Below are 14,873 nucleotides of genomic sequence, written 5' to 3'. Positions count from 1 at the left end.
CCAAGGGCAGCCGGCCCCTCTGACCTCTCCTCTCCACTTCCCAAGCGTCCTCCTCTTCTGGGAAAGAAGGCGCCAAAGCTTTGGGACTGTCCTCCCTAGGTGGTCCAGCAGGCCAGGAGGGACAAAGCACACAGCCCCCCCTCCCCCCAACAGGGCCTTTGCCCCACTCCGGTTCCGAGTCCGAATCCTTTCCCCACCGCACCCTCCAACGCAGGCCCGGGCGGCTCATGAATGAACTGTACTGTGTGGGGTGCAAGGAGAGGACACACTACCGGGGCCAGTCGCCTCCCCAGTCCTCCGACCAGTCCCCAGACGGACCGGGGGCAGCGGCCGGCCTCGCAAACCTTGCCCTTGCCGAAGCCCGAACCCCTGCCCCGGGCCGGCTTCTGGGGTACTCGGCCCCTGGAGCAGGAGAAAAGATAAAAGACACCGAGGACATTGGACTTGGAGACCCTGGAATTCAAAACTCGGGGGCGGGGGCGGCAGATTCCTCACAGCGGCGGCGGGCTGATGGGGCGCTGCTGGAACCGCGGAGGGGACGCGCACCTGGACCGGGCAGGTGGGAGAAGAGTGGCGCTAGGGGGCCGGGGGCGGGGGTCCCACCCGTCGGATCTCTCGAGGGGTGGGGATAGAGGTAGGTGTACCTCTGGACCCCCGGCAGGGGTTGGAGCACTCACATGATAGGCTCAGGACGGTGCGGGGTTGGGGGCAGCGCGCGGCACCACTGGTCCCGCGGGCCCGGGCACCTCTGGGTCCCGCAGGAGGTTGAAGGGAGGGGACGCGCAGCTGAGACCGGGGTTTTTCTTTGGGTGGTGGTGGGATCCTCAAAGAAAAGAGAGGGGGCTGGGGAAGGGTCTCGTACTCACCCCCAGGCGCAGACTCAGCTCCGGCTCGGAGCCCCGGGTTGGGGCGGGGCGGGGCTGGGGGAGGGGGAGGGGAGTCGCTGGGCGGCTGGAGCTCCGGGCTCCTGCGGCGGCCGCGGCAGTGTCTGGGGGAGGGGGAGCGGGAGGAGGGAGGGGGAGGATGAGGGGGCGGGGCCGCGCAGGTCCCTCCCCCTACGCCGGCATACGCAAGGAGCGGGCGCACTCTCAGATCGCCGTCCGCCTAGCTGGGTCCGACGCGCAGGCGCAGGGCGAGAGGCCGCGTAAGGGGAAGGCGGCCTTGGGCCTGTGGGGGCCCGCGGCAGGATATTCCAGGGCGGCGAAGGCGGTATGGAGTGGGGGAGGGGGGGCGGAGGGGACGTCACTCTCCTAACTTCTCTGCTTCCTCTCTCCCTTGCTTCCCCGCAGGCGGGGTGGCGCGCACTTCGGGATGGGTGAGGAAAGGCCGGAGTGCGAGGATCGTGGGCCCTCTGGGGGTGGAGGGGCAGTGGGAGGGTCCCGACGGGGAAGGAGGCCTCTGACCCGGGCCCTCCTCCCTCCCATCCCCCAAGGGCGGCGAGGGCTCCGGTGGCCATTGCGACCCCGTGCCCCCGGCCCGCGCTCACCTGCCTTCCCGGGGACTGGGCGGTCTGCCGCTAGGTCTCCCGAGGTGGCCTCGGCCGGTCACTCTGGCGCGGCTCCTCGGGTTTGTCTACTTCTCTGTTTCTCCCTTTCCTTTCCCAACTTGGGTCTTGAGATGACTTTGTGACTCGTTTGCCAGGCGCTTCTGTGGTGTGGAGAGTGAGTCCACCGCTTTCACTGTCATGCCGATGAGTGGCTACCCTGGCTGAAGGGGTTTCCCTGGTTTCTCATTTCATCAGAGGCTGCACCTGCCAGGGATTAAGGCTGGAAGGAAGAGAGAGAGAGAGGGGAAGGAGAGAGAGGTGTGTGTGTGTGTGTGTGTGTGTGTGTGTGTGTGTGTGTGTGTGTGTGTGTGTGTGTGTGTGTGTGTGTGTGTGTGTGTGTGTGTGTGTGTGTGTGTGTGTGTCTGCGCGTGTGCATAACTCCTGTATGTTACCCACAAAATAGATCACAGAGGCACACGGAATACCAACTTTTCCATTTAATTGTGGGTTCCTGGAAGGCTCTCTTCCCTTCAGGCTTGATGGGGGATGGTCTGGGGACAGAAAGGAAGTATTGCTTTTCACGGTGGGCAGTAAATGAACTTTGCTACCCAAAGAGATTGATGGACTGAATTTATAAAGAGGTTAACAAAAGAGCATATGACAGAGTCACCTCGGGTTACTAGGAAAAGGTGGGAAGTTGGGAGATACTTGAACTTGGGCTGCTGGACAGAGGAAGGGCACTGCCTACCTGGGTGTGTCTGGTTCTTGTGGCTGATCAGTGTCTCTGCTGTCTGCTGGCTTTTTCAAGGGTTCATTAGTAGCTTGTTTAATGCAGCTGTAAGGTTTTGATGCAGTTCAAACTGAATTCCCATTCAAAGTGAGTCTCATCGGTTAGTTGGAAATCAGTTTAGTGGATCATGGCCATCGTTTAAGAAAAAATGAAGTAGAATAGAAAATATCAGAGAGCATTGTACTTAGGGTAAGTATTGTTTCTGGACACTTGCTTCAGGTATACACACGTGTGAGTGTGTGTGAGTGTATTAGGAGGTGTTATGCAATGCGTTTCTGTGTGTCACAGAAAAGTTCGAAACGTTGGTTTCCTGTGTTCTCCTGTTTGCGCTCTTGCCTTCATCAGCCTGCGTTTAGAGTCATTTAAAATTGTCCACGAGGATGCAGTTAGCACACCAGGGATATAGAATAAAGAACAGAGTGGGTCTCTTTTTTCAGGGAGGTTACTACGCTAGAAGACAGTTTACCCTTCACTCATGGAAATACGTACAATGGAAGAGCAAGGATTTTGTTGGGGTAGGAAGTAGGTTGCCTTACTAAGAAGGCCAGAAAGGGAGGTGGGGTTAAGCTGTGTATGGTAGACTGCCTGGTGAGAGGAGTCTTTGTAGGTTTGAATTCTGGGAGCTGTTTTGGGTAGCAGCAAGACCTTTAGATGAAAAGGAATCTGTCCTATTTGTGTTGTTGTTGTTGTTCCCTTTTATGGAATTGTCCATTTTGCCCTTAGAGCTTCTTGGATGTATATTTTCTATGGAAGTTTTTACACGTTGTGTTGATTTTATAGTTGTAAATCTGGTGTGATCCATTGCCAAGTAGCCCTTGTAATGGATATGTGGAAAATGGAAATGGGAGTCCAGAGTTACCTGGGTTTGGGACCCCTGAGGACCACTAGGAGGCACTTCTCATGTATTATTATCTTTTTAATAATGCAGTTAGGCGTGTTAACATGTGGTGGATTCCAGATCTATTTCTGCCTGTGCCTAATTAGGGTCACCACATACTAACAGACAGAGAGAAGAGGAAACATTTCAGAAAGACCGAAATGAGAACTGAATGAAGTACACTGTGGAATCCATGAAGGAACAATGGCCAAAATGTTTTATTAGTGCCCCTGAATATGAAGGATAAAAACCTTCCCTGGAGCCCATTTTTTAGGTGCTCTGTTGAGCACTGAACATAATTATTTAGACTCTCCTCATCATCTAGAATCTTACATGATGCAAGAGTCCTTTGAAACCTGTCTTACCCCACCCCTGTCTTAGGGGATTATGACACCTGGACCCACATAAGATGGATTTTCCTATTGTTTTCATTACTTGGATAGTTCTTATGGCCATGTGGGAACTTGGGAGGGTCTCAAAAATCAGGTTACAATTGATTCTTTTTAGAGGCCAGTGGTTTGTTCTGGTTCACCCTGGTGTGATTTTACATGTGTATTTAACAATGACAACCAGCTTGTAAGAGAGGGCTATGATTCACATCCCAGAAATGTTGCTCTGGGTCAGGTAATATGCTCTCTTATTAAGAAAAGTGCCAGCTAGCTTATTATTCACCAGTGAAACACAACTCAGAGTGAGAAAGTCTCCTTGTCGAAAACTTAAAAAAAAAAATCATCTATGTCTTTAGAAAAGAGGAGTACTTTTCCTAGTCTACTTTAAGCTGAAAAACACTTTCAGGACTGAGCGATCTTAAAGAGACACCCATAGTGCTGCCCTGAGAATCAGGGAGTGAGACTCTTCTCCCTGGTCAGAATCTGGGAAACAAACTGCTTATGCTGCAGACCTGGGCCCTACTGGTTAATTCAGAGAGGGGTTCTCCCACTTGAAAAACCATCCCTTATGTGAGTGAAGCTAAAACACGTTCATTTCCTTGCCTCTTTGCTCTTACCAGTGACCCTTGCTTGACAGAGTCACTGAGGCCTGGAGTAGTGGATTCCAAGGAAACAGACTTGGCAGGAGAGGAGGGGAGGAGGGGTGGAGGAGATACCCTTTTTTTGGGCTTTTCATCCCACCCCCATCCCCCTGCCTGCCCACCTGACATCTCTATAAACCTGGCTCCTTGCCACTGGCTTGGTAGAGGTACTAATAGGAAAGAAATATGTACGTGATTAAGTAGAATTTACCTTTGCCTTGTGCAGTTTTTCTGAGTTAGACCATACCAAGAATGTTATAAACTTATTTCTGGAACTATAGGTGTTTGCACACCTGTGAGGTGGGGATGGCAGGGGAGCAAAGCTAGAAATAGGTAAGATCTACACATTGAAAAGCCAACTTGAATAATGGAGAACTGTCAGATATTTTTAAGAACCACGATTTTAAATCTGTAACAAGGCTGAGCAAACAAATATACAGGTAAATAAACACGTATAGTTAACCAACAGATAGAGACAAGAACCCTGCAAACGTTTTTTCCTTTGTGAACCAGATTGAGAACTGGGGTCCTCACTGGTAGCCATGGTAGAAACGGCCCATGGTGCTAATGAGGGATTGCTATTGCTTCTTGATAGTAACGCTGTGAAAACTCACACCTTTGCATTGGTCCCAGGCTGTGCTGTTTGTGGTGCAGATATCTATTGAAAAGACAGCTTTTTAATTCCTGAGTTTTAAAAGATTATGTGGCAGCTTTAAGAGAGGAGAAAGAATACTTGCAGTGTGTGGGGCGTTTTTGTTTCTGTGAAGTTTATTAGTGGTTAAAGCAGCACCTTAGCTGGGCGAGTATTGTGCAGGGTGTAGTAGAAACAGCCTCCTACCCTTCTTCCCTTCCTAGGACAAGCCGACAAGTCGCTTAGCAACTCTGACTTAATTTCTTCACCTGCGAAATGGCACTTACTCTGTTGAACCTTCAGAACTGTTCAAAATCCTTAGGAATCAACCGTGCCAAACTGTTGCTCTGTTATTCATCTTTCTGTTTCCACTGGGTGCTCAAGAATGAAATCAACCAAGAAAGTGATCTGTGTGAAAGTACTTTGAGAACTGTAACATGTATACTTATGTGAGGTTAAAAAAACTCACAAAAGATGTTTTTAAAAAAAAAAATTCACAAAACTTCCTGAAAGAGAATCCTTCCGGGACAAATCAGTAATGAGTATTTAAGCAACAAACAAGAGTACTTTTTGGTCCAGAATGATTGGGGCGAAACCTGCAGGAGATGGGAAGGGCTGTCAGCATGACAGGGCAGAGGGTCCAGGGAGTTCCCTTTTGTTTTTTGTTTCCTCGAAGCTGCCAGGCCTCTGCTTTTTCCTGCTTTAATTAAGAAGGACATTTATATCCTTACACTAGGCAGAGTTTGTCCGTTTTGTGGCTGGGCTTTGCACTTGATTTCTCCTAGTGTTTCTTTTCACTTCTGTCACTTACTAACAGAATCTCCTTTAAACACTCTTTTGCAGTTGGGCTGAACTTTTTGTTTTGTCTCTTTTCTTTAGAACCTGTTTCTCTTGAAAGGCCTTTAAAATTTATGAAATGTGCCAGGCACCTAAAGATGGAAATTGTTCAGGTAGAAACAATGTATAAATATATGTGGATCTGTGATACTAAGTTCAACATTTTACTGATTCCTAAAGTTCAAGTAATGGTACTTTCTAACTTTTCACAAAGCATCAGGCTTTTTCTGTCTGCTTTTCTAGTTCAGTCTCTATGTATTACAATTAGCTAAAAATGAGCTCTCAGTGTCTAGGAAGCTCCCCCAAGTTATTGAGAGCCTGGGTGAAGGGCACAAGAAAGACCACCAACCCACCAACATGGAGCCTCTCTGGAGCTGGAGGATGAATTGCAATTGCAGATAAATTTGATACATTTAACAGATACTCACTGAGCTCCATTTGTGTGCCAGGCACTGTTCTAGGTCCTGAGCATGCAGCACTGGACAGGGCAGGCATGGTCCCTGCTCTCACGGAGCAATGTTCTTCCAATGGGACCTATAAGGTGATGCCAAGTGAAAAACTCACCTGTGTGTCCCTAAAATCTACAGTCCTCCCTGGCCTCCAGAACTGAAGGGAGATCTGAAAGTTAAACTAAGATTTGAAGTAAGCACGGCTCTTGGATTGTATTAAGTAATTTCTCTCCCTGTCCCTCTCTCACTCTCTCTTGCCTTCCCCATCCCCCCACCCCCAGAGGTTATGATTCACACTCTAAACCTGGATGGCAGTACTAGTGCTGACCAAGAAGTGGCATGAAAAGCCATCTCTGGCGCTGAAGTCTTCCGAATACCTGGCCTCCTCTGAGTGAGAGTAGAGGAGGAAATATCATTGGAGTTAGCTTCCTGTGCAAACACAGGACTCAGAATAACATTGCTTGTGAGACAAAGCACTCTATACAGACTGATTTGAAGTGAATCAGGGCCTATGTCTACAGGATGGATTTATCCTAGGAAATAACATCAAGGTCAGTCAGTTGCTTTGAAATAAATTGCAGCCCTCATTACTCTTACCTGATGTGAGCCAGTTGTTTAGTGGTGCAATGGTGTTTTTTCACAGTGGGCGGTGTAAGCACCAGACCCAGGAGATGATTCCACGGGCCTGTAGACATAGCATGAGCTAATCCTCTCATGACCAGCACCATGGTTCTCCTAAAGCATGTTTGCATGTGATGTGCTGGTTCCCGATATACAGATGAGGTCTCTACAGTGTCTGGATTTCCCTGTGTCGAGCCGTGGGTGGGGGAATCTGTCTTTCTGTTGGCTACCTCATTTATTTTATTCAACACGTATTTATTGTACTCACACTCTGTCAGGACCTGCTGGGATCTTTTGCTGGGGTGACAGTGGAGGGGACCACAGATTTTTTTGTATACAAATATACAAGTATATTTGCTTCTTTTAGCTTTCAAGTTCATAGGAATGCTTACTGCTGTCCATTTGATGTCTTTAAGTCCTTTGGGTCTGGAGGTCACTATCAGATCCACCAAAGAGCTAGTGAAAAGTCTTTGAATTTGGTCTTTATTTGTGAAAATGGAGGTGCTCCCTGCAGCCGTGAATGTATTACTTTTGTGTTTGAGGGTAGTACAGGTAATCCGGAGTCTGTGTGATTCCTGAGTTCCTATAGTGAGTTCAGATGCCATGTTGTCAAGATCTCTGTGGTTTCTGTGGATAGTGAGTAGCAAGAACTAGAATGTTAAGGGCTATCAGCCTTATCTCCAAAAAAAAAAAAAAAATCCAGATTTATTCCATGTCTGAGTTTGGATAGTGAAAATTGGAACAGTGAGAGTTCCTTTGGCACAGGACGCCCGGATGTCCTTGGTGTGCAGGAGGGGTGACAGCTGATGCTGTAGCCTTACACAGAGCTGCTCGCAGGAGGTGTGTTTGGGGCCAGGGCAGTTTGGTTGGGCAGAGATGGACCCAGGTTGTGGTGGTGGCTTCTCAGCAAGGCACAGAGAGGGGGCCTGGGTGTGGTTTGTGCACAGGCTGCCCTGTAGATTTTAGGGAGGTTCCTTGAATGGTGGGGTTTGTTATGCCCAAGTTGGGAAAGTTCTGGGAAGCCTCCAGGCACTTCTGCACTTCTTGGACTCACATAAATGCTCTGGAGGAAGCGATGCAGTGTGAAGAGGCTGGATGTTGCAATTCTCAGGAGAAGGAATGTGGGTGGCGCTGGACTAACCTTGAGGGTTCTGTGGAGGAACCGAGGAGCCTCTTTTCTCCCAGGGGGTGAGAGTAGGGGCCCGCCAGCATCATATGGGAAGGCTTGGCTGAGATTGGACGTAACTGCAGCCTGGACCAGAAGGACTGCTTTTCAGAGCTACTTTTTTTATTCCTTTTTTTAAAAGCCAATTTTCCATTATTGCTCAGAGTGTGCAGCTCTTCTTGCCACCTACACTTCAAATTGTATTCAAAACCTAAATTGGATGAAAGTGAATGACTTTAACCTGGTGTTTGTCTACATTTCAGTTGATTCAGCAAGCACTGAGTTAGGTCTGAGTAAAATGTTCATGTGACATCAGTATTCTTGATGGAACAAGGATGATCTAACAGTTGGAAAAATATTAATATTTAAGTTAAAGTTACCATGTTAACTCTGCTGATTCAGAGGGTGGGTTCAGGAAGCCGACTACTGGAGTTCAGATTTCAGCTTTGTCACTCCTAACTGTGCGACTTGGGCAGATTATCTAACCTCTCTGGGCCTCATTTCCTCCTGTATAAAATGGGGCTAATAATAGTTTCCATTTCGTAGTTTTTGTGAGGCTTAAATGAGATGATAATGTAAAGCACTTAGACACATTATAACTAGTCGATACATTTTCATAAAGAAAGAAAGCAGAAAAAGACCAGGTGACCGTCAAAGCTGCTTCTCACCCTGAGCTCCTGTGTGAAGTGGGCTTTGTACGGCAGAGTGAGGCCATAGGGGGTGGAGGGAAGACCCTTGGACCTAAGCTGAGTCCACTTCTGGTTCTGCTTCTGCCCTTGGCTAGTTATGGGGCTTTATGCAAGTCCCTTCCTCTCTCTGTATCTCAGTTTCCTAATCTTCGAAACGGGACGTGATGTGATGACGATGATGATGGAGGGGGCTAATAGGTATTGAGTGCGTATTGAGTGCGGGCATCATGCTCTGTGCTTTGCGTGGCTTACCTCACGACCGTCTTGTGAGTAGGTGTTACAGGTGGGGAAACCCCGTGTGACAGATGGGGAAGCCGAAGCTCATAGTTTCTTCTCCAGGGCTACCAAGCTGTGAAGGTAAAGCTGGCCTCATCTGATAGTCTTTGATTCTGTGTGTCAGATGTTAGTAGTTCTATAAGTAGGCCGCCTTCTTTTGCATATCTTTCTGATCATATTTACATTTTGGCCAACGCTTCCTGGGTTGTCTTAAGGAAAACAATGGCGAATAAGTTTGAGGTTTGAGGCTAAATTGTAGTTAATAAGCATTACTGGAGTGTTTAGGTATTTCTGTGAAAGTGAATAGTGAATTTTCCCCCACCATTATTAAATAAAATCTTATCTAAGGTGCTTTGAACTTATGCAAGGCAAAGCTGTGTGTAAATACTACAGTGGTAGAGGCTTTCTCAGCAGAGCTCTCGAATGAGGCCCTCTGTAGCCAAACATGTGGGTGGAAAACAGGCATGTCTTGCAGCTGGAATTACCAGCTGGCTGTAGGTTTTTCTTAAATACTCCCCTCACTGGTGCCCAGGTGTTTCAGGAACCTGGCGATGGCCATATAGGTTGGTGCTAGGGAGCACAGGGTTGAGGTTCTGCAAGCTACTGTCACCAGTGTTGGGCTGGCGTTTGCTCTTTTGTCTCCAGCTTGCTCTCCCAAAGCCCACTTTCAGCTGCAGTGTGGGGTAGGTAGTTTTTCTTTTTCTTTCTTTCTTTCTTTTTTTTTTTAAATTGGGGTATAGTTGCTTTACAATATTGTGTTAGTTTCTGCTGTACAGCGAGTAGGTAGTTTTTCTGTGTTACGTTGTCATTTGGGAGACCGACCCAAATAGAGGCCTTGGTCAGTGACTTGGCAAGGGCATCCTTTGGCACTACTTTGCTAACCTTGAGCTGTCCAGGTGTTCTGGCTTTTACATTTGGGGGAAAGGTGATGTGGTGACAGACAACCTGGGCAGCTGCTCAGATAATCTACTTTCCTCCAGGGAGTAAAAGTTCTGGTTTCAAGAGGCACACGAGTGTCAACAAGAGGCCAGTGTGCAGGTTTTCCTCTGTGGAGGATGTGGGAAGTGCTTCCTCCCTGGGTGTGTCCCAGAGGATTCGTGCTGTGGAGGTGATATAATTATGAAGGCATTCTCTGTGCTGTTGTGTAAGCTACAGCGAGAACTGTGGTGGGCCATTCCAGTTCTCTGACCCCAGTTAGAATATGAATCAGCAAAATTGTGGCTGGAGTTCCATCTAATCATCTGCGTATCTTTTAACCACTAAGATATATATTTAGTGACTAATGATCTTGTGCTCAAAGTGCCATCTCCCACACAAGTCCCCAAAAGTCTTTAAAAAAAAAAAAAACACCAAACACCAAAAACTACTGGCTCTGAGTGTGGACATTGACTTAGAAATAAATCCTTTTCCCCTCTTTGTCCCTGCAGGATTTGCCATCTTGGGACCCCATGGCTTTCTTTACTGGGCTCTGGGGCCCCTTCGCCCACGTGAGCAGAGCACTGAGCCAGCGCTGTTTCGGGTAACTTTTCCTATTCAGTTCTGACAGCTGTGTCTTTAAGTGAGCCTCCCATCAGGGTGGGGTACTGGTGACTAGAGTGGGAGTGGAAACTCAGGGAGGTGGGCTTGGGGTCAGGGAAATCTAAAGGCAGAGATGGACCTGGGGTTTGGTCAGGCCAGGTGAGGGGGATAGGTAAGGAGGCGATATTGCTGTTGAGGATGGGATTGGGAATGGATATGGAGAATGATGAAACCTCCATCCTTGCCAGACTCTTACAGTGAATCTGATGTCTCTCAACCCTCATTCCTCCAGTGCATTAAAACCTTCTCTTTTAAGAAAATGTCTATATATACATTTTATATACACTTTATATATATATACACACACATATATACACATATATATTCTCTATATATACATATATGTGTATATATAAATATATACTCTCTATATGCTTATATATGTGTATATTTACACAGATATACTCTATATACATATATATGCATATATACACATTTTATATATATATAAAGTATATATCTGTATACTTTATATATATATGAGTATATATACTCATTCTTAGTCACATTGCTATACACCTGAAACTAACAGAACATTGTAAATCAACTATAATGCTTCATTTTAAAAAAACATAAACAAAATAAAAGGGGGAAAAAACCCTTCTCTCTTAAAAATGGAATATATATATATATTTTTTTAAAAATCACATACTTATTACCATAAACTCAAGCATGATGGAAGTTTGACAACCTCTCCCCTCCCCGTTTAGATGCTAAGCCAGGGCGGAGAGCACAGGTTGCATTCCTGTTGGCAAACATGCCTTTTGGCCCTGTTCGTGCACTCATTCCACAAGTGTTTACTGAGCCCTGTGCCCAGGGTTGGTCATAGAGAGATGAATAAGAATTGCTTCCTGCCCTGGAAGAGTTCTCACAGTTGGCCACGGGAGCAAAGTTGGAAACAAATAACTCTAAGAAAATGTGACCAGTATAATAATAGAGGCTTGTACAGTTCTTTGGAAGGCCTGAGGCAGGGGCTGCTAACGGAGGAGGAGGGTAGCAGCTGCCTTCCCAGAAGGCACATGGGGGCAGGTCCTGTCCAGGCCCCCAGGGAGGGCCAAGAGGCTGGGCACGCTTGGAGAGCTCCAGGGATTCCCGGCCGTCGGGGCTCAGAGTGAATGTGTGAGTGGCAGGATAGAGGACCTCAGAGGGCAGGTACGTAGAGGCCAGGTTGTTGACAGTGTATACAGTGGGGAACCACTGACCAGTCCTGAGCAGGGGAGTGGCCTCCGTTTTATATTCTAAAAAGAGCTCTTGGTTGGCAGAGTGAGGTGCGCAGGGAGCTGGTTAGGACACCAGCGTAACAGTCTTGGTGTAAGAGAGTGAGCTGCTGGATGGAGGAAGTGTCGACGGGGGTGGAGGGAAAGGACAGAGGTGTTTAGGAGTGGTGTCAGTAGAACGGGGTAGCCAGTGTATGGTGATGGAGAGAGGTTTATGGCTCAGGAGCTGAATTTTCTGGAGAAGCCATCATCTAGGCAGGAAACACAGCAGTGGGAGGAGGTTTGCAGGGGGAGGCGATGAAGTCACTTTAGGACCTACTGAGTTTGCAGCATCTGTAGGACACATGAGGAGTTAGAGTGGAAATATAGGACCGAAAGATAGGAGAGAAGTGGGGCTGGAGATGGAATTTACTAGCTGGAAACAATGGGGATAGAGAACCTTGCCCAGGGTAGGCATGTGGAATGACAGAAGAGGACGCCGGGTCACCCGGGAGAACACCAGCACTAGGGTCCTAGTGGCAGCAAACTAGAATTCCCACTGTCATCAGGTGGCTTAATAATAGCTTTTTTGCCTTTAATAGGTACTCTTTATAGTGGGGGAAAGTACATTAAAACAAAAGATTGTTACCTTGACTTATTTTCAGTTTCTGCTATGTTGTGTCAAAGGACTCCCTTAGCAGACATACTCACTTGTACCTTCTGTTTCTCAGCAACATGTAGATGGGACACTTGGTAGTCAGTGTGTTCCGGGGGAGCAGGTTTTGCAGGCTATGCAGTGGGCGAGGCCTGGCCCATAAGGTATTCCCTTAATCCTCAGAGGCTTTTTGGAAACCAAAGGCTTTAAATTAAGTCTGCTGTGCAGTTTGTTGTAACAGAATATCAGGTCCTCTTTAAAACCCATCCAGGTCGAGGTCCTGACCCGGCAGCAGAAGCCGTGAAGGACTGTGAGGGCACTGCCTTGGGCACAGGGAAGGCTTCCCAGTCACCACCTCTGTCAGGGCCCTGCTAACGTGCACGCTGCCAAGCCTGGTCTGGCAGAGGCCTCTGCGCCCTGACCAGCAGAGATGCAGACCTCAGACTCTTTTCCTCTTCTGCCAGCACCACTGGGAGCCTTGGTGCCATTCAGAAGATGACGCGGGTGCGTGTGGTGGACAACAGTGCCCTGGGAAACACCCCGTACCATCGCCCTCCTCGCTGCATCCACGTCTATAACAAGAACGGGGTGGGCAAAGTGGGCGACCGGATCCTGCTGGCCATCAAGGGGCAGAAGAAAAAGGCGCTTATTGTGGGGCATCGTATGCCCGGTCCCAGGATGACCCCCAGGTTCGACTCTAACAACGTGGTCCTCATCGAGGACAACGGGAACCCTGTGGGGACCCGAATCAAGACACCCATCCCCACCAGCCTACGCCAGAGGGCAGGCGAGTTTTCCAAGGTGCTGGCCATCGCCCAGAACTTTGTGTGAGCAGAGCCCAGGCGCCGGCTGCCTGGGGGCTCATGGATGGAGCCGTTCTGAGAGCTGTGCCTCTGCTGAGAGGGAGCCCGGGGCGCAGCGTGCTGTGAGAAAATAAATGTTTTCCTGTACGTTTCTTCCTGAGCTTTCTGGGTGTGGCCATGGGGTCAACGGTACTGAAACAGTTAAAAGGTCCCACGTGAGATGGTGGTCTTTGCCTGCAGTAGCCTGTGAACTCACCCAGGATTATCAGGCTCTGGAAAACTGGGGTACAAGCCAAATGCCAGTTTGTAGATATGCAATGGAATCTCACTTTCTAGCCAGGCAAACTGTTTATTTGCCTTCCAGAGTGTCATCTTCCTGTGTCAGAGGGCCGGAGGTGCTAAATGGGTATGAAGGTGACTGGGTTGCTGGGTTAGCGTGAATGGAGCCGGGGGACCGTTTCCTCCAGCACAGCGTGGCCTCCAGCCTCCGAGAGAACCCGCACCGTGATCCTTCCTCCACCATGGGGTGCCCTCTGCTAGGCACCAGCTGCTTCTCTGTGCCCAGAGCAGACAGCTTCCTGCCTTGACTCGTGGGGAAGTGCACTAGCTCCGGTGTTTGCAGAGCACCAAATCGTGGGCCTGTGCAGGGGATTCAGTGACAGTTTACCTCCCATTTGTTTGTTGGTCTCCTTGGGGAGGTTCTGGGGGCACTCCCTTAGTCTCTTTAAATGGAATCTCATCAACTTATTTCTCAAGTCACTCCTTTATTCATTCAAACTGTCCTGGGCACGTCTCATTAAACATTCCAGTGGCCTCTGAGAGGCAGAGTGGCGTGATGATTAAGAACACACGCTCTGTAGCCAGACTGCCTGGGTTCCAATCCTGACTCCACCACTTACACGTAATGCCTTTGGGCAGGTTATTGTGCTTCTTACACCTTCTGTTTCCTCACCTGTAAAATGGGGATATGATAATGGTACCTGCTTGATACGGTGGATGTAAGAAATGAGTTCGTGCCTATGAGTACCTGGCGATAATAAGCACTTGATGGGCATCAGCTGTTTTCTGTCATCATTGCTCTGCGGCTGCCAGCGCTGGGAAAGAGAGGTGAGGATAAGTACATGTCCGTGCTCTCCTGGGCAAATTGACACAGATCACCTAATGACTCCAACACATGCAGATCCCCAAGTGTAACAAGTGCCTTCGATGGAGAGGTTAGACTTTTTCCGTGGGACAGGAGGTGGCTTCCCTGAGAAAAGATTGCATCGGCTGCCTTTTGAAGAATGAATAGGCGTTGTGATAGAATAGTGGCTACCTGGGGGAGTGGGGAAGAGCATAGACCACAAAGGTCACAAGGGAAACTTACGGGTGTTGGAAATGTTCTAAATCTAGATCTGGGTGGGAGTCACGTGAGTGTATACATCTAAATAATTATTGAGCTATATACTTCAGTGCACTGTACTTTACACCTTAGTAAAAATAAATGCATAGGCATTAGCTAGGTGATAGAGGAGGGGAAAGTGTTCCAGGCAGAGGGAAGAGCATATGCAAAAACCCTGTGGCAGAAGGGAATGGGGTGAGTCCCAGGGACTCGAAGGAAAAGCCGATGTGGCTGGAGCAGGGCGAGCAGGAGGGACTGTGGTGTGGGATGGGGCTGGAGAGGCAGGGCCGGCCAAGCCTGGGAAGCCTTCCTTATCCTGAGGGCGTTGGGACGCTGTTGGAGGGTATTCAGCAAGGAGGGTCAGGGTGGTGGGAGGGGAGATATGGTTGGATTGACTGTGGAGTGGGGC

General features: G+C 48.6%; 1 protein-coding gene across 3 annotated transcripts; it reads left to right on the top strand.

The window, feature by feature from the left end:
• Nucleotides 1–1,089: 1,089 nt before the first annotated feature.
• MRPL14 (mitochondrial ribosomal protein L14) lies at nt 1,090–13,230 on the top strand. Of its 3 annotated transcripts, none has more exons than XM_079713768.1 (3): nt 1,090–1,209; nt 10,279–10,370; nt 12,745–13,230. In XM_079713768.1, exons 2-3 carry the CDS (start codon nt 10,300–10,302, stop codon nt 13,109–13,111), a joined length of 438 nt encoding a protein of 145 aa, XP_079569894.1. In that variant the 5' UTR covers nt 1,090–1,209; nt 10,279–10,299; the 3' UTR covers nt 13,112–13,230. The 3 variants fall into 3 exon arrangements, with proteins under 3 accessions (XP_079569894.1, XP_079569895.1, XP_079569896.1); XM_079713769.1 differs by having other exon boundaries at nt 1,140–1,144; XM_079713770.1 differs by lacking the exon at nt 1,090–1,209 and adding an exon at nt 6,632–6,651.
• Nucleotides 13,231–14,873: the final 1,643 nt, after the last annotated feature.

This window comes from Hyperoodon ampullatus (genome assembly GCF_949752795.1).
Source record: "Hyperoodon ampullatus genome assembly, chromosome: 10".
In the NCBI taxonomy this organism is placed as follows: Eukaryota; Metazoa; Chordata; class Mammalia; order Artiodactyla; family Ziphiidae; genus Hyperoodon; species Hyperoodon ampullatus.
This window is presented reverse-complemented; position numbering and strand designations above follow the sequence as displayed.

What these genes read in the sequence shown, in the direction of transcription:
- MRPL14 (XM_079713768.1), top strand. Translation starts at nt 10,300, where the DNA reads ATGGCTTTCTTTACTGGGCTCTGGGGCCCCTTCGCCCACGTGAGCAGA. An exon ending in CTGAGCCAGCGCTGTTTCGG is followed by an intron (nt 10,371 to 12,744) that starts GTAACTTTTCCT and finishes CTCTTCTGCCAG; the next exon opens with CACCACTGGGAGCCTTGGTG.